At 42.3% G+C, this 26,895-nt stretch overlaps 2 protein-coding genes across 2 annotated transcripts in view; one reads left to right on the top strand and one right to left on the bottom strand.

Moving 5' to 3' along the window:
- Positions 1 to 14,891, top strand: part of eys (eyes shut homolog) — a 161,923-nt gene extending 147,032 nt beyond the window's left edge. Inside the window, exons 44-51 of the mRNA XM_070841569.1 lie at positions 3,754 to 3,926; positions 8,052 to 8,234; positions 9,164 to 9,330; positions 9,849 to 9,993; positions 11,944 to 12,118; positions 12,330 to 12,502; positions 12,625 to 12,786; positions 13,699 to 14,891. Of these exons, the coding sequence (XP_070697670.1) occupies positions 3,754 to 3,926; positions 8,052 to 8,234; positions 9,164 to 9,330; positions 9,849 to 9,993; positions 11,944 to 12,118; positions 12,330 to 12,502; positions 12,625 to 12,786; positions 13,699 to 14,891 (2,371 nt within the window). The remainder of the gene's footprint in view (positions 1 to 3,753; positions 3,927 to 8,051; positions 8,235 to 9,163; positions 9,331 to 9,848; positions 9,994 to 11,943; positions 12,119 to 12,329; positions 12,503 to 12,624; positions 12,787 to 13,698) is intronic.
- Positions 14,892 to 15,233: 342 nt separating this feature from the next.
- phf3 (PHD finger protein 3) lies at positions 15,234 to 26,024 on the bottom strand. Its single transcript, XM_070841110.1, has 16 exons — positions 25,942 to 26,024; positions 24,511 to 24,761; positions 23,891 to 24,007; positions 22,478 to 23,804; positions 21,760 to 22,036; positions 21,296 to 21,338; positions 19,939 to 20,059; positions 19,675 to 19,831; positions 19,439 to 19,555; positions 19,117 to 19,239; positions 18,874 to 19,018; positions 18,568 to 18,754; positions 18,333 to 18,480; positions 18,148 to 18,237; positions 17,713 to 17,908; positions 15,234 to 17,612 (listed from the first exon to the last, which is right to left on the bottom strand). The coding sequence occupies exons 2-16, from the start codon at positions 24,743 to 24,745 to the stop codon at positions 15,919 to 15,921; spliced, it is 4,977 nt and encodes a 1,658-aa protein (XP_070697211.1). The 5' UTR covers positions 24,746 to 24,761; positions 25,942 to 26,024; the 3' UTR covers positions 15,234 to 15,918.
- Positions 26,025 to 26,895: the final 871 nt, after the last annotated feature.

Raw genomic sequence — 26,895 nt, forward strand, 5'->3', positions numbered from 1 at the left:
TTAAACGAAGAAAGAAAGAAAACTACAGAATTATTACCTTTATCCTTGAACTATTACATAAGCAGGTGAGCCCCACTTTGTTGTAAAGTTTATCTGGATTTATAAGGTTCTCAAACAAGAGCATGTGTTACAGTTGTTGGCACAGAGCTCTGAATCTTGTCAGTGTTACAGCTTGATGTTCTGGTAACGTGCTTCATCAGATTTGACTGAATAAGGCCTCTAGAAGAACACGTCTGAATGCTTCTTTGAACCTACATAGTGTACGGGAGACTGTTTGGGCTTGAGTTTTATGTAACACTCTACCTACTGACAAATGACAACGTTTCGACGTTCATTAATAGATAGAGAATAATTCTTTTGTGACTTCAGTATAAAGCAAACATTCACTTTGTAATTACTGTATTAAAGACACTCCAGTGGTAGTTATATGTAACTGGTAGACATACAGTGCAGAAATAGTGAAAACCGTTACAGCAATTTAAGTGAGATCAAAGCCTAAAAAGTGATCTTGTCTATAGTGGATTGTGTAAAGTTCAATAAAGTGTGTGTGTGTGTGTGTGCATGCATATGTGGCTTCTTTGTCTGCAGGTGGCTTTTGTGGAAAACATTGTGATTTCCAGTTAAAAGAATCTGTTCTCTACGATGACATCTCTGCAGCATCCGAGACAAAAACATCATGTTATTTTATTCATCCAGCACAAGCCAGTCCTCTCTGTGCACATTATTTTTCACCTAATGGCTGTGTTTTCTTCTTTAAGACTTCTTTTGTCTCTCATGTCAGTGATAGTTTGAGCTTTTCTTTTTTATTTTGTCTCCTTCCTTCTTTTGAATACTGTCTTCGCTTTGGCTCTGACAATACAGCTCAACATTTCGCCTTTTATTGCCTTTTGCAAATGCTATATCTGCTTCTTAGAAGTGGGGAGAAGTTCACTTCATTTGGTCTGACGACAGCTTGCCGTTGGTGCCTCGTGTGTTGGTGAGAGACGGGACCAGTGATGGTGCTTTAGTGCTACGTCACAAGCATTCAGTCTAAGTAGTGGGCAAGTTTTGTGCTCGTATCACACGTCAAAAAGAGGCTGGTTGAAAAGCAGATGAAGAAATGTTAAACTGTTGTAATGCAAATTCATCTCTGAGACACAGCATTCGGTTTGTTAGAGGACAGGGTTCTGTTAGGTATGTGTATGTGTATCAGGAGTTTATATAAAAAGAAAAAGTCTGCACGTTTGAAAAATGTTGATTTTAAACATTTGAATATACTTTAAAAGTATCAGAGAAAAGCACCACTTTCTGCAGTGTGCTGCGTTCCAGGTTGGACCGTAGAAATACTGTATGGTCCCCTGAGAAAGATTCCCCTCCTTTCTGCAGGGATTTTATTTCAAGTATCATCTAAAGTATGCGTTTCTATGGCAGCGTGTTTCAAAAGACTTTGTGATGGAGATTTAACAGACATCGCTTTAACACCGAGGAATTGTTTGCAGGGGTGCCTGGAAAAGGTCAGGGAAATATCGAACAGCCGTCTGCTAAAACAGGAGCACACGCAGCACGTCAGGTGAATGCCATTTGTAAATTCCACTTCATCCCCTTGCTCATATTAAAATTCAGATGACAAATAATTAAGTTCTTTGAAATGATTTTCCCTCTCACCCATCAAGAACCATAGTGTCTGAAGCACAACGCTGCCGATTGGCTGTTTACTATCCTGGAAGCATTTCAGTACCAAAGCAGTTCTATAAATAATATCTGTTAAAACCAGTGGTCCTTTTTTATTCTAACAAAGGACCACTGAGTCCAGAGGACTGAACACTGCCATGGCAGGAGGGCCGGCGCCTTATTGTAGAAGTGCATTTGCATACCAACAAGCTCTTGAAAATAAGTGTTCTGTAAATAACTAACAAGGGATGAAATTTGAGAAACGCATGTGGCCACACAGCTTATTGTTCTAGCTAACAGAGATATCATAAGCTAACCCGTCAATTATTCATCATTTTATCTGGTACTCATTAGATTAAAAATGTAGTCTTGCTTAATAATTTATCCAGCCCACAGTGTGCTGCAGCAGTGCAGACTTTGAATGGCGTGAGATATGGCGAGTACCAATCTATGCGTTTGTGATTAACATATTCAAATTAGTCTGCAAACATCACCACAATTTCATAATCAAAGTGATTACCTCAGCCAAATTAAAATAACCTTTTGTCACCCCACACATCCAAGTTTTTGATTAGGCCAATTAAAACTCAAGTGTTTTCAACCATGCTCCTTCCCCGCCTCTATCTACACTTTACTTTTTCGGAGCCGGCGGGATCTGCTGCCTGTTTCCAGTGCTTATGTACAAGTCATTGGATAATTCATCCTCAGTGGTTCGTCCTTGTGTTATTTAATGAGGTAACTTCTTTGTGTTTTTTGACTCAATGGATTCTTCTCCATAATGTTAATTGTATGCTCACACTCTTCATGCTGTACTTAAGGAAGTAATTAGACATAAATTAATTAATACATCCTGAACTGGGCCACACAAAAATGTATATATTGTACTTTGTGTATGAATCCATCTATTAGTTTTCTACAGTCATCTTGTCCTGTGCAGCCCAGGATAAGTTGTATTCTCTCAGCTGAAACACAACACAACAATTTCAACTTTTCGCATAACCTGCATGTTTTTTTTGACTGTGGGAGGAAACTGGAGCATCTGGATAAAAACCCACACGATGCGTGTGCCACCAACATTTAAAAACAAACACTAACTGACGATACAGGGGACAAATTAGCGGCGCTCCAAGCGCTGAAACACAGAGTGCAGCAGGAGGTGCTCCATTAAATATTTGATTCTTCCTCTTGCAGGTTGTCAAAGATTATATGAAAAACAATGCCTGTTCTTTTCAGTGGGTGACAATTCTCATCTGTGACTGTTAAAAAATAATGGTCACAATTCGCAGTGACAGTTGTGTTGCTGTATACCATTGTGCCTTAAAATGTCTCAAAATTGACATTAGCAGCTGTTTAATAATCAGACACTAGAAATTTTCACTGCATCATACAGCATCCGTTTGTACTTCAGTACAGTCATATCTAACAATGCTCAACTCTGGTGACAGAATGTAAATATTTCATTTGAAGAAGCCAGTTTCTCATGGAGCAAAATACATCCTGCAGTGCTGCTGCTCAAAACACATTATTAATTCAAAGATCCGAATCCCCCACCAATGCTTCCTCTATCTGATATTATACCTTTGTACACATTTTAGAGCATTTTATAAAGTCCCTGTCTGGATGTTACTTAGCATGCTAGATCACCCTCCTCATCCTGCCAAGAGAAGAAGAGCGTGCATATGAATCGAGGAAAGAAGACATCGAAAATCTTGTTCTGGTTTCTAATTTTCTACGTTTTCTGACGCACCGCTGGTCACGTGCTTCCTGCTGTCATTTCTAGGGCGTGTGTTTACCTTTCCCAAAAAGCATGGGAGCTAATGTTTGCTTCTGCAGGAGCTACTGAGAGGAATGAATCCTTAACATGATTCTAACTTCTTCCCACCACTTTCTACACGTTCATTCACTCGAATTCTTGTGTTTCTGCAGCATTTTCTCAGATCTTTCATGCGTGGCACAGTGGCTCGTGTTGTCATCGCCTCTCTCCCTGTGTGTTGTAAAAGCCTCTGTGTGAGTCTTGTAAAGTATCTGGACACGAAGCTGCAATGTCATGGTCCATTTTCACCTCTGCCCTAATGATCTCTCCCTCTATGTCTACATGTGTAGCGATGCCGAGGACTGGTACTGTGAGTGCCCCCCGCTCTACACAGGCCGGCTGTGCCAGTTCAACGCCTGCGAGCGCAACCCCTGCGGTCACGGAGCCACATGCATCCCAAAGTCGCCACTGGAGGCCGTATGCCTCTGCCCCTATGGAAGACAAGGTCTGCTGTGTGACGAGCGTAAGTGTTACAAAGAGCAGCTCCACATACACCCATTCAGCACAGACTTAGCAGATTTATTAAGCAGCTGATGTGCAAACAGTGGAATGTGAATGAGAGCCCAGAGCAGTGGGTAGAGTGAGAGTCTGTTGTTAAGTAAAGGGATTAATGAAACTAAATTATGCTGAAAAGGCAGAAATATCTTCCTCCAGCAAAAGAGTCAGATAATCACAGCGAAACTCACGGCTGCTTTGCTGAATATTCCAAAAGACTCTTCTTTGTTCAGAAGATCTTTTTTCCCAGCTAATTTCAGCAGTGTGACTTCAGGCTCTAGGGACGGCGGATCTGTCCACCGCTTTGGTCCAGACTGAATATCTAAAGAACTTTTGAATGAATTGAATGAATCATTTATGGTCCCTTCAGGATGAGTGATCCCCCTGACTTTGGGGATCCCTCGACTTTTTCCTCTAGCGCCATCAACAGGTGAAAATGACATTTTGGTCCAATACTTTGCCACTTGTGTGCCAATGGGCCGGTCCAGGTCAGTATCAGAGCTCTGATAAAGGCCCGATTCGCTTCGCTATTAAAGTCATTTACTGCACAGATTTAAGTGCGCTGAGACTTTTTTTTCATCAAATTTGCGTTTTTGATGCTTCCAGCGCCGTAGCAAAGATTCAGCCAGGCGAAGCGGTGGTTATGTTTCAGTATCAGAGCCCCAAAAGTTTCTCTCCAGCCAAAACATTCGCTCTGAAGATGTCACAAGAAAGAAGCAACGACGATACACTTTCAGCGAGTGTTTCTATTTCTATTCTTTTCCACACCGAGGACGTTAACATCGTCGTCATTGTGGCGGCGCCAGCGTGCTGACATCAGCATTCAGCTGAGAAGCGCTGCTGGAGTGCCTCGAGATAAGACGAAGTTATAGAAAATGGGAATGTCAGTTTTATTGTGGTCTATTCTATAATTCCAAACAGTAATACCATAAGACGGAGGCTTCACAGATGGTGGTTTTCAGAAACAAAGGGGTTTGCTTGACTAAACTGACTGTAGGAGCAGCAGGGTGCTTGGCATATAAGTCGCTCAGCTATGTCACAGCTCCTGACAAACTCCCAGCAGCCACACGCCAAACAGAGCAATCTACAACTTCAGTGTCACTCCAAGTGCACGCGTGACATTTGAATTTTAATCCCGATAACTTCAGATAAGATCACAGGCAAAACTGATCACTCCTAAGATCCCCCGCCCCTTTGGACTTCTTCATACTTCTAAAACTGTCTGCGATAGAGCAGTAGTTGTCTTTTCTTTCTCATTTTCAGAAAAAGCTGAAGTTGTTTGTCCAGCAGGAAATAGAAGAGAAAACTGTTCTAGACAGATTTTCAGTTCTTGGCTCCCATGTGCACTCCAGTACATACGGTTGGTCTATAAACAAGCAGGAAATGGAGGAAAGGGAAGACTGGGAAGTGCTACTGATGCTGGAATGCCTCGAGAGTGGAGTTCATGAAACATTAATGAATATTTAAGATGACTTCACTCAGAATTATTAATGTTCTACCTTTGTACACAAGTTGCTCAAACCTCCTGTTAAAGATTCATGTGAATAGACACTAAAGACAATGCACCACATGTGAGATATATAAATATATAAATATAGATATATGGAAATATACAGTACTGCTTGTACAGTACCACCATCTCTGGTCACAGTTAATCCTGGCTATCTTAAACATTAGCCTTGTTTGCATATCATAATGTTAATGACTCATTTCAAGTGTTTCCACTGGAGGACTGAGTTTGCGTGAAGCGTGAGAGGACAAAATATTCTGCTAAGAAAAGCGATGCTAAAAGATTTGAACACAATAAACAGACAAACCACAGCCAAGCGTAGACGCACAGTTATGCAGTGCAATCTTGTTTTAGTGCATCATATTTTCATAGATACGTTTTACACAATCCCTCCTCACTGGTTTTACTGTCCACGTTTAAAAACCGTGCAGCATTATTCTGCATCAGCACTTGAGTTTAGTATTGAGTTTACAGTATCTCTAACTCAGGAGGAGCGTTGTTTTCCCAGCTGCTCTGTGGCAGCTATGATGAACACCATATAGACATGCAGTTTTTTTTTTTTGTCAGAAAGCATTTCACAATCTGGTCCCGCATGTCATTCTGTCTTTCCTCCGCCAGTCTTGTTGGTTTGCACCACATTACACAAACACTCAGCCACGTGGTATTGGACAGAGTGTGGTGTTCAGTATCCATATATGGATGCATTTCATCGACAAGTTCTTCTGATAATAATGTGCTCTGTAACCACTAGTTATCCTCACCACTATTAGAAGTGTTGCACAAGGATGAGTGAGCCTCCAGGCACCAGGAACACACACACACATGTGTGCACCAATTATTCTTAATGATTTCTGTAAATGTTGTATGTACACATCAAATATGATGCTCATGCCACAAGCCTGACGATAAGTGGCTGTTAGCACAGTGGCCGATGAACAGAGCGAGTAACAGAAGCCTAAAGATCGACTCAGTAATGTAATAGTACAATCCTATCACCTCCTACGCCACAGGAGTTATTATGGACCTCTGAATGAGGTACCTGATAGTAAAGTCAACCTTCTCACAGGCCTCAGAGTTACTGCATGAGATTTAACCTGCCTGCAGGAAAGATCTAGAATATGAAACTTTAAAGGATTTTAGTGTCTGCTGAATAAGATGTAGATGGAGTGTTTCATCTTCTGTCTTTTATCAGAAACTTTTAATGCTCAGTTTTTGTGCATATGTCAGATAGATATACTCAGACGTTAGCACCGTGACCGTCCCTCACAGAGCCAGAGCTAATTTCTTAGATTTGATTAGATAGTACAATTCATAATGTTATGCGGGCCGCTTCCACATTTTGGAAAGACCAATTTGGAAAAATCAGTGATATTACTCTGGTGTTAATAGTCCCTCAAAACAAATGTGGAAGTAAATCTGTTTTGATAAAATATTTGATACAATTATATGGCCACAAGAACAAATATTATCCAATATAAGACAATTACTGACTCACTGGCAGAACAGTTTCAAATCACATTTATCACAATAAACCCTTTTTTTTTTTTTTTTTTATTAATACCCGGTCATCTCAAATTTGCTAATATCAGTCAGACCAGTTCAGATGCTTAATTACAGAGGCCTCAAGGGTAATTCATCCTTGAACAGAGTAAATAGCCCATAATAAGTAGACTCAAGGTTATTTAATTTAGTAATAATGGCTGACATGTTTGTATCTGGTGACACACGGAGCTCAGTTGTTGTTACAAGGCAAAACCATTACCGTGTATGTGGTGAATTCAAACACACGCCACGACTGAAAAGAATAAGCTGTAGCTGTAACTCAGGCCATTCAGTGAAACAATAGGCAAACAAAGCTCTACCAGAGTAGAGATGATAACAGAAGCGTTTGCAGCTTTATTAATAATTTAGCAGCCAAACAGAGCTGAGGGCAGTCGCAGAGGGGAGCTCCGAAGCCCTCTTAGCCATCGCCTGGGGCTGCAGGAGGATATGCAAGGTGTTCTCAATGGAGAAGAGCAGTTGTGTGCTGGTATCCTCACTGCTGTGAGGGAAACAACACGAGAAACACACGGCAGCATGTAATTGTGAACGAGCGTGGGGAAATTTACATCAAGTCCCGAGTGTAAAATCAAGTAGATGGGTATGCTGAGATGCAATACAATCGAGACTATTATTGAGTCAACCATGCATTCTGAATCAGTAAGGATTGTAATTGAATATCACTAGAATTATTGCTACCCTTGTAACATTGGCTATGAAGCAATGCCTGCTTGCAAAAACCCTTCCTAAACAGCACTAATGAAAATAGAATACGACTGAAGAGGTGATAGTTTTTGAAAACAGGTCATCATGTAATAGCATTCAAAAAAAAAAAAAAAAAAAAGAGCTACTCCTCTAACCCCTGGTATGTAATGTGTAGCAATAGTGCCATCTTTTGGCAGCCTGCGAGGGAGACGATGAACCAGACCTGCTCTCTCCTAATTCAAACAAGATTACCACACACACGTAATGAGCCCTTCATCAGCTAGTCACACTGTAACACAAATATGAATTAAATGTGCTGTGAATGTGTTTGTTTTGCAGCCATCAACATAACTCGTGCCAGATTCGGTGGAAGTGATGAGTTCGGTTACACCTCCTTTGTGGCTTATTCCTCCGTCCCGAGCCTCAGTTTCTTCTACGAGTTCAAGCTGAAGTTCACACTCGCCAATAATTCATCTGCGGTGAAAGACAACCTGATCCTGTTCGCTGGGCATAAAGGACAAGGTGGGCGCAATCTTATGGTCCAATTAGAGGAGGAAAACAACACTGAGGTCTGTGTTGGATTGTAGTTTTAAAAGAAATGCTGGTGCCATTTGGAGAGGATTCACCTGCTGTGTATGGTAACGTGCTCCTCTGAGATCCTCCAGTCAACAGGATTCCTAAGGGACTTTCTTTCTCAGAAGACATTAATAATAAGTCTTTCTGCAGTTGTTAATTAGTTGATTTCCAGCTACACTCTTAGTTGCTCTTGACGTTCAAAAGGGAGCATGTTGGCATTGCTAGCTTAAAATATGAATATGTAAAATATGTGAACTAAGCAATCTCTGAAGCATCAGTGTTAATTGCGTTAAACAGACTTTGAGGTATAGGTGCGATAGATGTGATGCTGTCAGCAGCCATCACTTTAAATTAGGATCTCCTTTGTGTGGGGTTAGGGTTGGGAGCAGGTAACTGCTGTGTCATTGTCACCTGCATATTTCATCAAAAGAAGAAGAAGAGAAAACAGATCTTGTGGATCTTCTGTTTTCTCTTCAGAGTACAATTCATCAAGGTGGAGGCACAACAAAACAAGAGCAGTATGAATAATGAAACTCTCGTCAGGAGGGTGTGCGGCGCTGTTGGAAATGGTTCGAATTCAAACTCGCAATATAAGAATAGATGAAATGGCAAATTTGATCACCATCACAGAGGAAGGAAGCACAGTTAATTATTTGATGTCGGTGATCAAGTGTCACAGAGCTGAACAGAGCAGAGAGATGCAGAAAATATATAACAGCTACATGAAAACACGCAGTAATCTGCAGCTCGTCTTTAAGCAAACACATTTATCATTTATTCTAACTGTTTGTTCATAAATAAGTGTTTTAAGAACTCTGTTATTATTGTTATTCATGTCTACTGTGCTCACTGCAAACTTTTCATCTGCTCTCCAGGCAGTGATGGTGATGACTTCTTCGTTTTGGGACTACGAGGCGGTAGAGTTGTGCATAAATTCAACCTCGGATCGGGCGTAGCGACCATAGTCAGTGATCGACTGAGCCGCCAGATCAACATTCACACTGTGACATTTGGCAGATCCAAGCAAACAGGATGGCTGAAGGTGATTTCATGATAAGAAAAGTGTCGTTACTGTTCATACCTACATATTATCTACACATACAGACGTGTGACAAGTTAAAAGAGTCCAACTAGAAAGGTGTCACAAGAGCACAGCATCAGTGCTATAGATTTATTGTGCCTGGTGGTGGTGGTGGTGGTGCAGGCTGGTAAATGGTGTTATAGTGAGGTGGATGTTTCTTTGTAGCACAAATAATTGTGGTGCAGTGATGAGGTCTAATGATTATCTAAGTGTGGCTGAAGAATCTGCAGGAACTGTGCGATGCTATCGAGGCAGCGAGGGCCGAGACAGAGAGGTCGAAGAATTCGGTCAGTGCAGAGACAGAAACACAGGAGTGTAGCAGCTAATGTGGCTAATGAGTGGACACTGCCTGAATAACCGCAATCAATCCAGGGTCATGCTGTTTGGCAACTTTGACAGATTTTTAAGTAAGTTGCGCTCCCACACTGACACCGACGTAAGGCTCTAGCTTCGGTATTGATGTGCTGCTGTCTTTTCAGGTTGATGGACAACGTAACAGAACAGGATCGTCTCCAGGACCCCTGGTGGGCCTCAACGTTTTCAACCAGCTCTTCGTGGGTGGATATAATGAGTACGCCCCTGAACTACTGCCATTAGGCTCCAGGTTCCGCCATGGCTTTCAGGGTAAGACTGCTACGGCTTTATTACAACCCAACACTGGAGTAAGAGTAAGAGTTTCTCCCAGGACCTCTGTCTCTTTGTAAGATGTGTAATGAAAAGAGAGTTGCAGGCTCGAACTGTGTCTGAGGCCAGAACACCTGTTTAATAACTCTACACCCTGTACAGTTGCACGTGGTGTGCAAATCCATTTCTCTGGTGATAAGTCACTTGAACAAGGGTGCCATCCAAATAATCTTTGTCACCATCAGCATCATTTACGCTTCCTCTCAGGTGACCCCATGCAGGATTGTTTTCTGGAGAGCGTTCATTGTGCCTGCTAATGTGCGGAGCTGTGAGGCAAAATTGCCGTAACTGTAATGATGACAACAGCCATGAATATCATCATAACCATATTCAGCAGTCTGTGCACTACGGCAGCGAAGCTTGTTATTATAAAATGTCATGGCAGATCTGTTTGAGGTGAACAAGAGCTTTTTGTTTTTAAGGACTGCAGTGGATTTTGTGTGTTTGCTTATTTATCATCACATAATTCATTTTGCCGCTCACCAAATAAACCTTCAAAAATCAAATCTGCTATGCTGGAGCATCAGTTCGTCCGTGCTGTACCAGACTGTCATGGTCCCCAGTACTGGTGTCAGCGCTACCTGAGCCAGGCGACACTGGTGGAACCATAACCTTTTAGCTCTGCATGTAATGAGAACTCATGAGCGTCTAATCAGATCTGTGTGACCTTCCTCGAGCCCTAATCATGATGGCTGGCAGTGAGCACACTGATAATGCACTTCACCGCTAGTTATCAACAGATCCACACTGCCCTGTGGAAATGTGGTGGAGGAGGAGGAGGTACTGTGACTGCTAAGGGAAAAAAATCAGTTACTCAATTTGAGCTGTTGATCAAAAAACAAGAAACGGGGAAGTTTGTGTTTGTCTATTGAAAGACGGCGACTTCATGCTGCTTTGATGTAGATATCATTTTTTATCAGACCTGTTGAGAGATCCTGAGGGTCATTTCCTTTTGAACTCCAGTCATTTTTGTTTGCCACAGGAGCTTAGCAGCAAATATTAGCCTGAAAGAATCTCGATTGTTCAAATAAATGTTCTCTGCAAAAACTAATTTACTGCACATTTACTCCGACAGGTACAACAGCGAGACTCGGCTCCTCCGGTGTCTTGGTTCTGTTACAAGAGGCAGTGTGTGCAGCTAAAACAAAAATAACCAGCTTTTATAATCTTCCTCATGAATCTGCTTTTCGGCGGTCTATGTTTGCAGCACCGCAACCATCACTTGAGTCTGCCAAGTAGACAGCATCATGCCATGAATATTCATGAATGAGCATGACATTTCCCCTGCATCCTGTTTATGCCAATGACTAATGCAGCAGAGAGAAGGGAGTCTGTGCAGATGACTACAAGGCTTGTGCTCAGGCCTTATATTTATAGAGGGCCCTGTGCTCTGCAGGTACAGGCCAAAGCAAATATTGTCTTGATAAAATTGAATTATGGAAGCAAAAGGCAAATATAACGAGGGAGATGCATATTGACAGGGGAAACAAAAAGCTTTGATTTAAAATCTTGGACATCTTGGATGTGAACTGTAAAGACTATAGAGATTTTCTACCATTAAATCATGATTGAACATGTAACAAAGACACGTAGAGTTAAGTATGTTTACCTGATATGAAATCCTGTCAAGTCATGAGGTGAAATAAACAACCATCAAAGTGGCTCGTTTCAAACACTGCACACATTTTCAGGTGTTTCCTTTCTACCGGCCTTATTTGAGTGAGAAACACGATTGAGATAAATCACATTTTAGGGTGCGCACCTTTGATCGTCATGCAAGGAAAAATAAAAAAAAATGTTGTGTTTCCTCTCATAATCCTGTTTGAGAGAAATGAAAGCTATCCCTCTGATGTACAATTTGGCTCTCGGTGTGTTTGTTCTCCTTTAAAGGCTGTATTTTTGATGTGCAGTTTTGCACAAGAAGAGACAGAAAGTTCCAAGCACTGGGACAGCCTGCGGGACATCCAGCCTTCGGGCGCAGCGTGGGTCAGTGTGGAGTCAACCCATGTGTTCATGTTCGCTGCAGGAACGGAGGGACGTGTGTGGACTCCGGCTCGTCTGTGTAGTGAGTCGTTTTCTGATTATTTGTAATGTGTCTGTGTATAGTTGCTACGTTGGTGTGAATGAACCCGACGACGTGACATTATGAGTGCGGTCCCTCACGTATTGTGACGACACAACGACCTAACCTGTGAAATTCAGTCGCACAATGCAAGTGTAGTGATAGGAAATGAGTTTTTATGAGCTTTTCGGTGTCTGACTGTGTCCGCCTGCAGTTGCCAGTGCCCATTAGGATGGAAAGGAGCACTCTGTTCTGAGACCGTGTCTGTGTGTGATGTCGAGCACAGCCCCCCTCCTCTGTGTGTCCACGGCTCCACCTGCATCCCTCTCCCGAACGGATATACCTGCCAGTGCCCCCTGGGGACTGCAGGACTCTACTGCGAGAAAGGTTACATCACTGAACCCTAACTGTATCATTATATATGGTTTTTTTTTTAATATATATATATTTAATACGACAAGAGCTTCACCATTCAATTATTTAACTGCTACATTGTTCTGCCCATTCAGCTGTGACTATCAGCGACCCGTTCTTCAGCGGGAACCAGTCTTCCTGGATGTCATTCCCACCCATGAGCATCAGACACAGGACTGTGTTGGAGCTGCAGTTCCAGACTTTATCACCTGATGGCATCCTGGTGTACACAGCACAACATCTCAGTGACAGAGCTGGTGAGGACGTTTGGTTCCCCGCTGAGGCCCAGCTTTCATTTCATCAATGAAATATTATGTTTACTGTGCAGAGTGTCAGCCTGCAGACGTCTAACAACCAAGATCACTGTTCTCTCTTTATTTCCTGCCACATGGCGAACATTAGATACACCATTATTTCATTGTTTCAACAGTATAATATGTACACTGTTGCCCATAAAGTTGGAATAATTATTCAATACCCCCAATTTAATTAAAGCCTGAATCCACAGTTTGCAAAGGTTAATTGTGGTTTAAGTTTCACTGCGATCTGTTTGGAAGAGTTTGATCAGTAAAGTTGAGAAGATATAAACTTTATTTATGAAGAATGAATCACATTGTCACAATCATTTCACAAGAAGAGGTAAAAAAAAACATTTTATTCCAACTTTATGGGCAGCAGTGTAGATAGTAGTCATTTTGAAGCACCTTCCATAATCACATACATTCATTAAGTTATTCTTTAAACTTGAAGTATTTTATGCTAAAAGGCATCTAAAAGGAGGTACTGTAACATATTGGTATTATGTTGTGCATCGATACGACCAGTACGTTAGGTAAATATTAATATGTAGATATAGAAGAATTAAAGAGAGATGCTGAAGCACAACAAAGGATAAAAATATTAAAAGTCTCTGCTACGTTATTATAGTCGTGACATTCACATGTGATCATTGTGGGTATTAATCATTACACAAACAGTAGATTAAAACATTTCTGCTGTCATTCCAGTTTAATTGTTGTTGTTCAGAGTATTTAAATCTCACATTTAGAAACAGTTTTGCATCTTTGGAACTATTTTCTACCTTAGAAATAGGTGAACTGACCCTTTACCCAGAACAAACCCACTAATGACATGTATAACCAGACTGCTGTTTTATTTTCTCCCTCCAGGAGACTTCCTCTGCCTCTCCTTGACATCTGGGTTCGTCCAGCTGCGGTACAACCTTGGCGACGGCGCCCACGTCCTGCAGTCTGCTGAGCGAGTGGACACGCGTGGCAGGACGTGGCACACGGTGAGGGCCGGTCGATTTGGTCACCAAGGCTTCCTCAGTCTGGACAATAAGGAGGTTAGAGAGGATGGGACTGAAGGCATGGCCACCCTCGACGTCACCACAGACATCTTTGTCGGGGGGGTGTCCACTCTGAGCTTCGTCTCCACGGACGCAACAGAGGAGGAGCCCACGGGCTTCACGGGTGGTTTAAGGGAATGTAAAGTCAACGGTCAAGAGTTGGAGTTAACGGAGAGGGGGGCTGTGAGCGGAGCAAATGTAGGGGACTGGGATGGGACGGCCTGTGGGTACAAGGTGTGCCACAACAGAGGTCGCTGCTTGCCAACAGGAAGTGACTCATTCACATGCGTCTGTGTGCCACCGTGGACCGGCTCCGTGTGCAACCAGTCTGTGAACTGCTTAGACAACAAATGCAAACGCGGCTCCTCATGCGCTGCATCCAGTGTGACCTCGTACCGCTGCATATGCCCCTTAGGGTGGGGAGGGAGGCTCTGCGACGCAGAAATAGCCACAGACATTCTCAAGTTCGTGGGAGACTCGTACGTTAAATACTGGGACCTGAGGTACAAGACGAGGAATTTAAAAGACACGCAGGTTTCTTTCAGCTTCCGCACGAGCTCAAATGACAGCTTGATACTGTGGATGGGAACGGCGGGACATGAAGATGACGACTACCTCGCAGTTGGACTTGAGAAGGGCCATCTCAAACTTGCCGTCAATCTCGGAGAGAGACTCTCCCTCCCGATAACTTACAGGAATTTCACGCTCTGCTGCGACAAATGGCACAATGTGTCCATATCGTTAAACGGTACAGTTATTCAGGCGTTCCTAAACAATAAGAGGGTCCTTTTCGAAGACGTGGACCCATTTGAGCGCTACGTGGCCTTAAACTACGGCGGGCAGCTTTACTTTGGAGGATTTGAATTATACAGAAACGTATCAGCTGTCACTTCTGGATTGTTTTCAAAAGCCTTTGAAGGAAATCTGCGAAATGTGTATTTGTTTAAAGACACCAATCCAGTGGCGTTTCACAAAAACAGCGAGGGTTTTAATGTTCATGAGGCCGATGAGTAGTAGAGAAACTACAGCTGCAGTAGTTGTGTTTTTAGTCCACGAGGAGATTTGTGTAACACTTTGCAGTAGGTAGAGTCCAGCTTTATGTTTTTAAAGGAAAGTTCACAGTAAACTATGTTTTACTACTCAAGCTTGAATGTCACGTGTCCTGGAAGAAAACTCAAGTGGGTGAAATGTCTCAAACAAATGTTATAAAAGACTCAATATGTGAAAAGACAAGTTTCAAAAACACATAATCTGATTCATCAGCAAACAGGTCTGGGTTTTTTTTTTTCAAATAGTTTTACTGTCTAAAATTATAATAGTACAATATAAATCAGTATGCAGGTGGTTTTACCTTCAAATACATTTAGAGTGAAATAAAACAACTAGTTATTATAATCAAGAATAAAAAAGATTAGCTTTATTACCAACTGTACATAAACACAGTGCAAAGGCACACTTAATCTCTAATGTATATTACAAGCCAAAATGTACATACTTTTTCAATAGAAAGTAAGTTTATAAAATATTTAAGCAATTTAAAAGAAATTAAGTCGAAAAACACAAAAGCTGCAGTTTCAGTCATTCTCCTCAGTTAAATGCTTTCTGTGTTACATTCATGCCAAATGTCTCCACTTCACCAAATGGTCCACACTTGCTTTGTTTGTTACCACAACCTGAAACCATTTACTGATCGTTTGTAGTCAGTACGGCAGCTCAGTATGAACTAAATATTTACAGTAAAAGGTTAAAAACTTGAAAATGTTCCAATATTGAGTTCTTCTTGGTCTGAAGAGAACACATCTATAAAGATTTCCACGCGCCCACTGAAACGATATCTCATTTTGGCTGCACTGTTAATAACAAAAATGGAACTTCTGTGAAGGAAATGGTAAATAAGCTGCAGATCGCTGTATAGAGCAAACAAACAAGTCCACTGTCGGCCAATACAGGCCAAGTGGTCTGAACCAGCCAAGTGAACCACAGTCTTTCTCTGAGCCCCAAACACTTGCTAGCAGGGCATTCAAAACAAAACAAAACATGATTATGAGTAACTGTCTTTTGAACTTCTTCGTCCATTCTCATAATCAGAGTCCCGTCTGTGTCTGTGTCTGTCCTTATGGCGGCTGCTGTGGTCGTCCCTCTCTTTCCTCTTCTCACCGTAGCGGTCGTCTGAGTGTCCGTGGTGCCGACTCCTCTCCCGGTACTTGTCGTCATGGCTGCGATCGTGCTTTTTCTCCCGCTCCCGGTCGTGGTGTCTGCTTTTTTTCCCGTGATGGGGGTCCCTGTGATGGCCGTGCCTCCCGTGGTGGTCTCTGTCCTCAGTGTTTCGCGGCCTCTCCCATGGGTCGCTGTATCGCTCCTCCAGGCGCTTGTGGTCTTTGGCCAGGGATGGAGGCGACTGAAGTCCAGGAAGAGCTTGTGAAGTGCTGTCCTGAACCCACGGAGCGCTGTGGTTCTGATTCTGGGTTTGTGGTGCGGACAAAGTGTTGGGAGGAGATCCAGTCGGGTAGGTGTAGCTGCCGGGTACCTGAGGGTGTGGCGATGGGATAGGTGCTTCAGAGGCTTCTGTGTAACACGCTGCTTGTGGTCCTTGGACTGTAGGAGGATATACGGTCTGGGTTACCGTAGCACCAGCCAGGGACATGGCAGGATCTTCCTTTTCACTGGGCAATGACTGCGTAGTTGTTTGGTTTTCTTCCTCAGGGTTGCTCTTGGCCTGAGAAACCTGTAAATATCCCTGGTGAAATAGTGTTACTGGTTCATTTCTAGTGCTGCTCAACACAGGTACAGGTTTAGGGTTTGAAGGAGCTGGGTGGCTGGCTTTATCCTTTTGTAGCACCGTGGCTTTATCTTCATTCACACTGGAATATGCTGAAGATTTTTTCAATATTCCACTTAAAGGAGGTTTTAAGCTATTTGTGGGAGCTGAGGCAGCCGGGGATTTTGACTGCAACAAGGAGTTCCCTTCAGATGTTGCTTTTTCAGTTTCAGACAAAAGGCCAGAGCCGCCTTTGTTTGCTGCGGCAGCACTGCTAGTGTCAGTCCCACTTGGAGCTGTTGACAAGCTCGCCAGGAATGCTTCAGTCGATACATCTGGAGGCTTATCTTTCAGAGAGACTTGTGCGCCATGGGTCACCACGGCAGCATCCTTTCCTGATGAGCTGTTTGCGGCAGATGTATCCGTCGGGCCGGATAGCTCCGGTTCAGCTTTAGCAGGTTTAGCTTCTTTCTTCTTGATGACAAAGCGTTCTCGTGGCGCAGCAGCTGTTGGACTTTTTGAGGTTCCTGTCGAGGCCTCTGTTTTTAGAGCCGGCTGGGTCTTCTGGGTGTCATCTGCTGCTGTTGCAGGTTTACCTCCAACATCTGGCAGAGGTGGCAATTCCCCACCCCAGCCTACCAACACACCTGGAAGAAAGCGCAGAGGTTTCTGGGGCTCCTGATTGTTCGTCTCCTCTGGTGCAGATGGTTCTTCTAAAGACTCTGTGACTGGCTCATCAACATCTTCAGTAGTGTTATGCGGTTTGTCCTTCTCTTTATCTTTTGTGGCAGTCAAAGAAGACAGGAAGAGCTTCTCATCCTCCTCTGTTGCTCTGGTTTCTTTTGTGGAAACAGTGATGGGCTTGATTTCAGGAATATTCCTTGCAGTTTCATTCATGTTCACCGCAAGAAAATCCCTTTTTGGTCTCTGGCGAATTATGAGTCCAAGGAGGAGGTTGGCACGGTTGTTTTCTAAGCCTGTCAAATTAAAAGAATAATTACGTTTGAAATATCAAATGTTTGTGTAATTGAACAAGAGAAGATGATGAGAAAAAAATAGGTCTGTTATTCAGATTACCTGGCCCATCAAAGGGAACAAGCTGATGTGGAACTTTTTCTGTAGCACCCAAAGGAATGAGATACATGTCCTTCACTTGTTTCAGGTTATTGGACACTACCCCAAAACGCCTACGACTGCTGAAGTAGGCATACAGAAGAGTGTAGGAGATCTCATCTTCCTCTGACTCAGGGGAGAAGCGAATCAGGCACACCTCCTTTTAATAAAAGAAAAACTGTGTCAGTAAAATATACGACCCACGTTTTTAATCCTTTCAATGGAGCTCTATAATGCATCACATGACATTACAAATCTGGCTGTTAATTGTCGGGACTTGAGCTCAAGCTGTCCTCAATCACTGTGAACTATATACAATTGTGGGTGATAGCATGTAATGACTGAATTTTACAATGCGGTATATAATCCATTTAAGATGGAAAGCTGCCAAAAGCTCACTTTTGTTCCAGTTGCCCGAATCTTCTCCAAGTAGTCCCACACTGTCTGTGGACTTATCCTTCCGCCAACTTGAATGCTGTCTGGAAGGTCCTATTGAACAGAAGAAGAAAAAAAAAAGATTGATTATTTTTTTTATTTCTATCTTTAAAAAGACAAAGAGAAAAGAGAAAAGATGTCCACTTTACCTCGGTCAAGTTGTCTAAAATGCCTGAGACAGGGAAAGCCTTTGTCACAAACTTTGCTACAGAGTGCATATGAATGAAACCACGCCACATGGACTTCAGGTTGGACAGGAAAGAAGCCTCTTCATCTCTTCCAGCCGTGTGATACAACCTGCGACGAGCACAACAGCAGTGAGGCAAGCTCGCACAAACAAGCTGCACAAAAGAGCCACTGAGAGTGTCAGGAGTAGCTGCTCACCGTCCTTCATAGCCTGACTGAGCACTTCGGAAGCTCTCCTCTAAAACGGTGAGGTGCAGGTCATCCTCAGGTGCAGGTGTTGTTGTGCTCTTCGTCTCCTCCGCTTTGGTGGACTGCCTCCGAACCACTGTGGTAGCAACTTTGACCACTTTTGTTGGTGCCTCCTCCACAGGGGGCGCCATTCGACCTAATTGATGTAAAAAATAAAAATAAAACACAACAATTTGTTAATTGAGGATTGTAACACATCATATGCAAAGAAATGTGGCGAAGCTGAAACTGAAATGGGATTTTTTAAGGGTTCACCTGTGCAGATTTTGCAGTGGAGGTCAAACAAGTGAGATTTGTGCTGGCTGGTGGTGTCTTTCTCCGTCTTGGTACTCTCTGCTTTGTTCTCGGGGGTTTTTGGAGGCTCTCCTGAGACTTCTGTCGCTTTGGGAGGAGGCTCAAGCTGACAAGGGACAGAAACCGAGAAATTCAAGCTGACCGTCAACCTCTTTTACTGCTAAATATATAGAAATGAAGGGTAATATTTAATGTGTCTACTACCTCTGCAGGTTCAGGTGCCTTCACTGGTTCTTGGCTCTCAATTTCTATTTCACCTTTGTGCGTGATCTTCGTGATCGGTCGCCTCTCAACTTCTCTTTGCTCTTTTTCAATCATCTCAATTGTCTGTAAAATGAAATTCATTGCTTTTTAGTTTTACTTTCCAAAATACTGTAATCCTTTGAAAAAAACAGGACAAAATCTACAAATATTCTGTTAATACTACTTCCTGAGGTCAGAATTATTAGGACATTAGACATCATCAGGGTGACTTTATGTGATACACTTGGTAAGAAACGACAGCACAGATTTAGATGTTACTTACATGTCGGTTCTCCCTTTGTCGCCAAGCTGCCAATTCTTTTGAGGCCAGTTCCTCGGGGCTCATTCGAATTAGGTTACCAGGAGAAATTTCCCCTGTGAGAACCCTCTTAAAGAGGACCTAAACAATACAATCAAAATGAATTTAAACAAAGCCATTGTACCTATAGTTATATTGACCAAAATGCAACACCAATATACTTTACATTTGGATCATGCCTGGTTTAAAATGGTACTTACGTTATTTTTAGTGTCTTTGAGGTTAAACATTAAGCTTCTGTACTTGTTCTTGTATTTGTTGTCAGTGTCTTTGTATAAATGAAAAAGTTCTTTCTCAGTCTTCTTGGCAACTTCAGTGGCCCTCTCCACTGAGATATTCAAATCAGATTCCTTCAGCCTGAAACGCAGAAAATGTGACATTTGGTAAAAGAAAAGTTTAAAACACTACGTGCTTTTCAGTATCTACACAACACTTTTAATTACTTTTGCTCATGAAATTAGTACCTCTGTATAAGGATTTCCTTCAGAGAGTCACGCACACTTCGCCTGATTGCCTCCACAGACACGGGCTTCTTTGAAGCTGAAGAGTGACTTTTACTTCTTGTCTCTTGTTTCTGCGGAGCACCTATGAGGACAGAATGACAATATGTGCTGAGCAAGAGGGGGGATCTGTGGCCACGGGGATTACAAACGTTAAAGATTCAACACAGAGTTGTGACAACAACAAAAATACACAGCAGCTTGATGTGAAAGATCTGTGCACCTTTAACTGTTAACTAATATCTAAGAAAGCACTACAAGGATTTGTATTCTCCTCTGTACTGAACAAAGAGTGTAAAACAAGTAAGGTGTGGATGTAGTGGTGACTTAGCATTACGTAAATAAACTGTATTTAGCAGCAAGATGACACTGAAATTGAGTATTTCTATGTTTTAAGTTGGTTTTGTGGCTACATTTGGGTTCCCAATGTGGGAGAAAACATCAACAACAGGTGCAACACAACTGTTTGTAGCTATTTTACGAGACCCTTACCCGACAGATACAGTGTCTTTTTTTGTTGTTTAGTAGTTTTTTATAATGCCCATCAGGATTTTGTGTCTCCCAAAATGGTTTCCCTGTTCACTTGATGTTCTGAAACTCAAATGTAGACTTTGTTGACTTTTCAAAATATCAACAGTGAGCTAAGAGACAACTCTGGGTTTTGGGGGAAGGCCATGACAAAATCCAGCTGTATTCTTTAGATATACACAGCCTTTCATACAGTGCCCTCCATAATATCTGTTATGAAGGAAAAGCCTTTTTTATTTACCTTCATCAAATAGGTCACATACGGTGCACATTCTCAGATTTTATTAAAGGCTATTTTTATACATTTTGGCTTTGCCATGTAGAAATGACAGCACTTTTTATATATGACTATATATTATATATTATTTGAGTAACTCCTTGGTTTAGCAGTATGTTTGGGGGCTCTGTCTTGCTGAAGCTCTGTCCAGTGACTTGGAGGCTTTTTCCCCAAAGATGTTTCTTTGTCCCTCACAAACACCTGTGAAGGACTATGTCTAAAAAGTGCTGTAACTTCTACATAGTAACACCAAAATGTCTAAAAGGAGCCTTCAGTAAAATGTGGGAATGTCGGCTTCAACCACATTAGAATTGTTTGATTACAAATCTAAAACAGTGGAGTACAGAGACAACTTCTTAAAATCTGTCTCTGAACTAAACATTATGGAGGACATTAAATAATAAAATAAAAATCATGTGTTGGAGTTGTCATCATTCAGTTTTGTTTACACACTGTAATAACATCAAACCATGGACCACAAAACACAACTTTTTTTTCACAGCCCATGAAAAGTACCTGTTTTATGACTGGCGTCTGTGGAGTGCCGTCTGTCAGGATCCTATTTCAGGAGAGAAATCGAAACCGCACATTAATATTGTTAATATTATTAATCTTGTCACTTATTGAGAAAGATAATATCAATAAAAATGATGTGGAGGAGATCATATGAAATATTACAAGCCCTTGGCCAAAGGTTAAAAAACACAGGGTGAATTTTGTGTGTGGGAAAATGTACTAGACTTTGATGAACACACCATTTTAACTACACACCCATGTGTCAGCCTTCTGTACAGGAAAGGTAAAAGCAAAAAGACAACAAACCCTTATGAAGTGGTAACACTGGCTATGATTAATGTCAGAGGATGAACTAGCTGTAGGAACAAATGAAATGTAAAATGTACTTTGAATATGAAGGATTTAAATATGTTAAATGTGTGATCAAACAGCTCTATTAAAGAACTCATGCTGACACTGCTTACCTTTCTTACTGGTCTGACCCCCCCTGATGAGAGTGTCTGGGAGGGTCCCGGTCGGGGTTTGGGAGGCAGCTTAAGATCCTGTATTTCAGTCTTTGTTTGGACTTCTGGTTTGGCTCCACTCGGGGGCTCAGGCTCCACCTTTTTGCTTTCCTCCTCGCAGCACTTCAAGCACACGTACATCTGGTCCTCCTCCTCCATTTCACGCACTTTCGACAGGTCGAGACCAACACAGTCGCCATGGAACCAGTCGTCACAGCGACCACAGCCGACCATGAACCTAAACAAAGTGCAGCTTTTATGAAAAGTGTGTTTGCAAATGAGCATTGTGAGCACCAGATACACTCTGGCCAAAAGGCAAACATGACACCAGTATTTCTGTTTAGTTAAGCACCTGCTCAATTTAACTGCATAGCAGAGCATTTAAATGTATTCCAGTCAGGTCTTTTCCGTAATTGTGCAAATTTTATAGTTCATTAGCTTTCATTGTCCCTGCATCGGCTATCATCTCAAGTCCCTTAAATACTGCATGCTGTGCTGAGAAAATGCTGAACAATCAATTCAATGCTGCACATAGTTACACAAGAAACAGAAAAAACACCTGTTGAGTTAAATCTACACCTCACAATAATAATAATCATCATCAATAAATAAAAATCTACCTTTACTGAACTTTCTTATTGTAGTTTTTCTCTATATTTAGATAAGAAGCAGCACTTACATGTTGTTGTGGTGTTTTTTGCACAGACCACAACAGTTATTTCCATCCCATACAGTCTCACTGTTAGCAGGTTGCTCGTCGGCCACTTCCTTCTTCACAACAGGAGCGTTATCTGGAATAAACAGCTGCGGCTCATCCACAGAGACGCTTCTTGTATTTTTACTTTTCTGTCTTTGAAGGATCTTTTCCGGCTTTTTCAGTTTGGGCTTTTCCTGTCCTCCTTCCTCGGGCGCTTTTAAAGGATGACCTGGACGACCGTGCGCCACGTGAGCGGTCTCTGCTTTGGGACTAACGTGAGGAGGAGTAGGTTTACTTAGTCCCTGCTGATCAACACGGTTCCCAGATGCTGGGATCTTCTTCACTGCAGCGCTAGGTGTACTTGGCAATTTTGGCTTGACTTTATTATCTCCTGAAGCCTGCATCTTTTGCACTTTAGTAGCATGCTCACTTTGCGTGTTTTCTGCAGGCCTTTTCAAAGGTGCAATGTCTTTCTTTTCTTTTACAGATTTCACTTTGTGCAGGTCTTCTCTTTGGGTGATTGTGGATGGCACGTCTTGGGACACTTTATGTCCCTTAGTCGTGTTGTTGGGTTTACTGGAAACCACGTCCTTGATCTTGTTAGGAGGCAGTCCTTGTTTAGACTTCAGCGGTGTTTTGGCCTCAGTCTGTTGCTTTCCCTTACCATCAGTCTTATTACTAACAGGAGTTGCATTATTTTCATTGTTTTGTGGTTGTTTGATGTCATTTTTTCCTTTATCGACTGGCTTCTGCGTTTCAGAAACACTCTGATTGTCAAGTTTTGTCTCTTGTGTGCTGGCACTCCCCAATAATGTCCCATTGGAGGTCTGCACATCGTTGGGATTCACATATGGGCCCAGCCCGAGTGCTGCATCGTCAGCAGAGTTCTTCTCAGCTGCGCCCTGCTCTGCCACATTCTCAGGTGTGGGATTCTGTACATTGACAGCATCATCTGGCAACACAGCAAGTCCAATGTCCCCACTATATGAAATACCATCATCGAGGCTCACAGACTGACATGCTTCAACATTTTGTGCGTAAGAGGGTCCTGGAAGCAGCTCAATCTTGAATCCTCCGATTGTGACTGTCAGTCGTCTCAATACAACTGTAGGTTTCAGCCATACTCCACCATCAAGATCATTAACATTAATACGTCCTCCCATAGTCAATTCTTTCTTCAGCTGGGTGCCTTTAACTCCTTTCTCAATGAGAAATGACTTCTGTAGCCTGTTTGCTGGTTTCCTTCCTGGTCGTCCTCGGGCCATGGTGTTGGTGGACGTGTTGGTAGTTTGTGGACTACTGCTAGATTCTGTTTCCACAAGAAGAAAAGAAAAACATGTTAACACCATCTCCAATTTGTCTTGTATGGTGGAACATAAAAGAGCACAAACTTACCGCAATCTAAGTTACGCTGGCGTTTCCTCTGCCTGCCGACAGGTCGCTTGAGTGGTGTGGCTACTGCAACTGTCAGTTCACTGCTGAGGCCTGCGGATGCTGAACCACTATCGAGACCTGCAACAGCCCAAATAAATAAATGTACTTCATCTCCCTGGGTATCAATGTGAGAGACAAATAGTCTTCTGGAAAACAATCTTAAAAACTGAGATAAATTGCAGTTACACTGGTTGAAAACTAGCCATTTGGATAACACCGAGTACATTTACAATTACAATTACAAACCATTGAACAACCACTGGATTCTCAGCATTTCAAAATATATTTGAAGAACCGTTTGGTGTCATGATTTGTCTTATTTCAAACACTCAGAATGTGGTTTGGCATTAAAACAGTTCTGTTAACATGCTCCTCCATCAACCACCAAGTTCCAAAGTACAAAATAATGCCGAATAAGCAGACTGTTAATGTATCCACTGCAGAGTTTTCCAGTTAGTTGTGGATGTCCTTGCTTATGAACTATCGGTGGTAACATACGTTAATCGGCTTTAAATCAATGTTTAGACTCAGCGCGAATCATTTTTACACATTTTTATCATCTGTTCAGTCTGACGACACACCTGTTGAGCCGGCAATCTGAAACGTGGGGTCCTCATTGTCCAGCAGGTTGAACTGAGCGCTTGCACATCCAAACATGGGATCTTTGTCACTGAGCATGTTCTTCAGGGAGTCTTCCAGTCGGACTCCTGTCCCCAACTCATTACCAGCTTCACATTCCAGATTCTGACCGATTATCAAAGACTCATCCAACTGGTCACTGGGTATTAAATGGTTAAAGGTGTCCACAATATCCATGAATGCTGCTGCCTTCCTGCATCAAAACAAGAGTCAAGAGTCAGGAGAGCACGTTCAAATTACCCATTTTGATCAAGCAGAATTGCAGCCAACCTGCACCATGGAGCCACATTATGTTTCTAGCCGGGCTCAAGCGTCCATTATGGGCTAAAGTAAGCAGATACTCACTGGTTTAGAAGTCCATGCTAGTTTTAGAAAACTTCTCCATAGCGAACATACAGTATGAACACTTCCAGAGGGTGATTGTATTGTCTGTAGAGTATATCTATTACATTAGAGACGTTCAGACACATTAGATAAATGTTACAGTTGTTGGTCAGAGTGACAGATTTATTAAAACGCCAACAGCTGTGAATGCCACCTGGTTAACTGTCCTGCTACGTTCAGCCAACGTCGCTAGCATCCCAGTAGCATCTTAGTTTGTCCGTGTCCGTGGCTCATTCGTGATTATACAGCGGGGAATTAAACACTGTTATAACCCTGGGGTGTATATATGTAGTGAAGTGTGAGAAAAGTAACCCTGTGGCCAACTTGGCCAACCCTCTAAGAGTGAAGCTAATGTCAAATGACCGAGTAACGTTTTTTTTTTTTTAAATCAAGTAAAGTACAACTAGCTAGGCAAGCTAAAGCAGGCCAAAACTGGACAAATACACAGCAAATACGCTACTTAAAGCTATTAGCAGACTTGTGCGGATCGAGTTGATTAAAAGTCATTTAATATAACTTAATGTTCGTATGAAACACCGCGTCTCCACGACCAGGTTCTGCCAATGAGATGTTTGCTAGTTAGCATGCTAACGTTACAGGGAGAGCTAATCACAATCCGCTGAGGAACGCGATCATGTATGCTAGCATGCTAACGGTAACTTATGGGGGAAGTTACCACTCAAACAAACACGCTGTTTTAAACTCTAGTACTGTTCCTATAAGGAGAATTTGCACCATTAAACAACTGCGCCAGAGAGGCTAAAATACATTTAACAAAACATGTAAATATTTAGTTAAAAGCACCTCGGTGCTAAATCTGTCAGACAGGCTAGCTAGCTAGCTTTAGCCTTAGGCCTTAGGTTCCAAGTTTGTTTGTAGCATAACTGCTGCTAGCGGACGTTACACGATCACGCCCACATGCAGCTGGATGCAGCGCTCTCCGTTTGGATATTTAGAAACGTTAGCCTCCATACAAACAAGGCTCTCACCTCTCTCTTGCTGCAACGCTGTCCCCAGCTCGTATACGGTTACATACTAGCACAGCTGCTGCCACTAACTTCCTCTAACTCAGCCGTCAGTCGTCCCGCTGCTGCAAAGCCCCAGACAGCGGCCGTCACGTGGTTTGTGTTTACAGGCAGCTGATGGCACAGATGCAGCCACACAGCTCCACCATTGTTTTCTGTCAGTGTGCTCTGCTTACAAGACTCCAGAGTCATTTACTGTGTTAAAGAGCAAACTGTGTCGTTGTGGGGTCAACTCTTGTACATCAAACTCACAGCATAATAACCTATAAATAAGGAAAAATCCACATTTTCCTCTTTGTTTTAGTGCCAAAAAGTACAAGTACATTCTGAAAATGTTCACATTTGATGAACTATCTTTTTACAAAACATTATGAACGGCCTGAAATTTTCTCTTTGTAATTTTTACACCTTGCAAAGTCATCCCGTATTTATGTATGTATGTATGAAAAACAGGAAACTTCCATCCTGGCAAAGAACAGAAGGAAGTTCTGCAAGTGGGGGATACATTTCACATCTGAGAAATGTAACTGTATCTGCTGTCCTGGAGATTAAAGTTAATGTGGTTTTTACACTTTAAAAGCAGCCTGTGACTAAAATAAGCTGCATACAGAGCAATGCAAGGAGCCAAAACGACAAATTAAACATCCATCTGATGACCCTACAGGACAGGTCTTAAAACTAGTTTAGCTCGATCATGTACTTTTTACACACCAGCAGCTTAAAAAGCCTTCACTGTGCACATCTACACCCCTAACTACAGTTTAGACAAAGATTTCTGCTGTGTTATGTTGACTTTAAACTGGATTCTGTCTCTATTTTTAAGGTGAAGTAGTTGTATATGAATATGAGTCCTTCAGAGCTGCCCTTGTCCTCTTACATCGCTGTGCTAACACACCATCATAAAATCTCATTCTGCCT

This window comes from Pempheris klunzingeri, chromosome 12 (genome assembly GCF_042242105.1).
Source record: "Pempheris klunzingeri isolate RE-2024b chromosome 12, fPemKlu1.hap1, whole genome shotgun sequence".
NCBI classification, from domain to species: Eukaryota; Metazoa; Chordata; class Actinopteri; order Acropomatiformes; family Pempheridae; genus Pempheris; species Pempheris klunzingeri.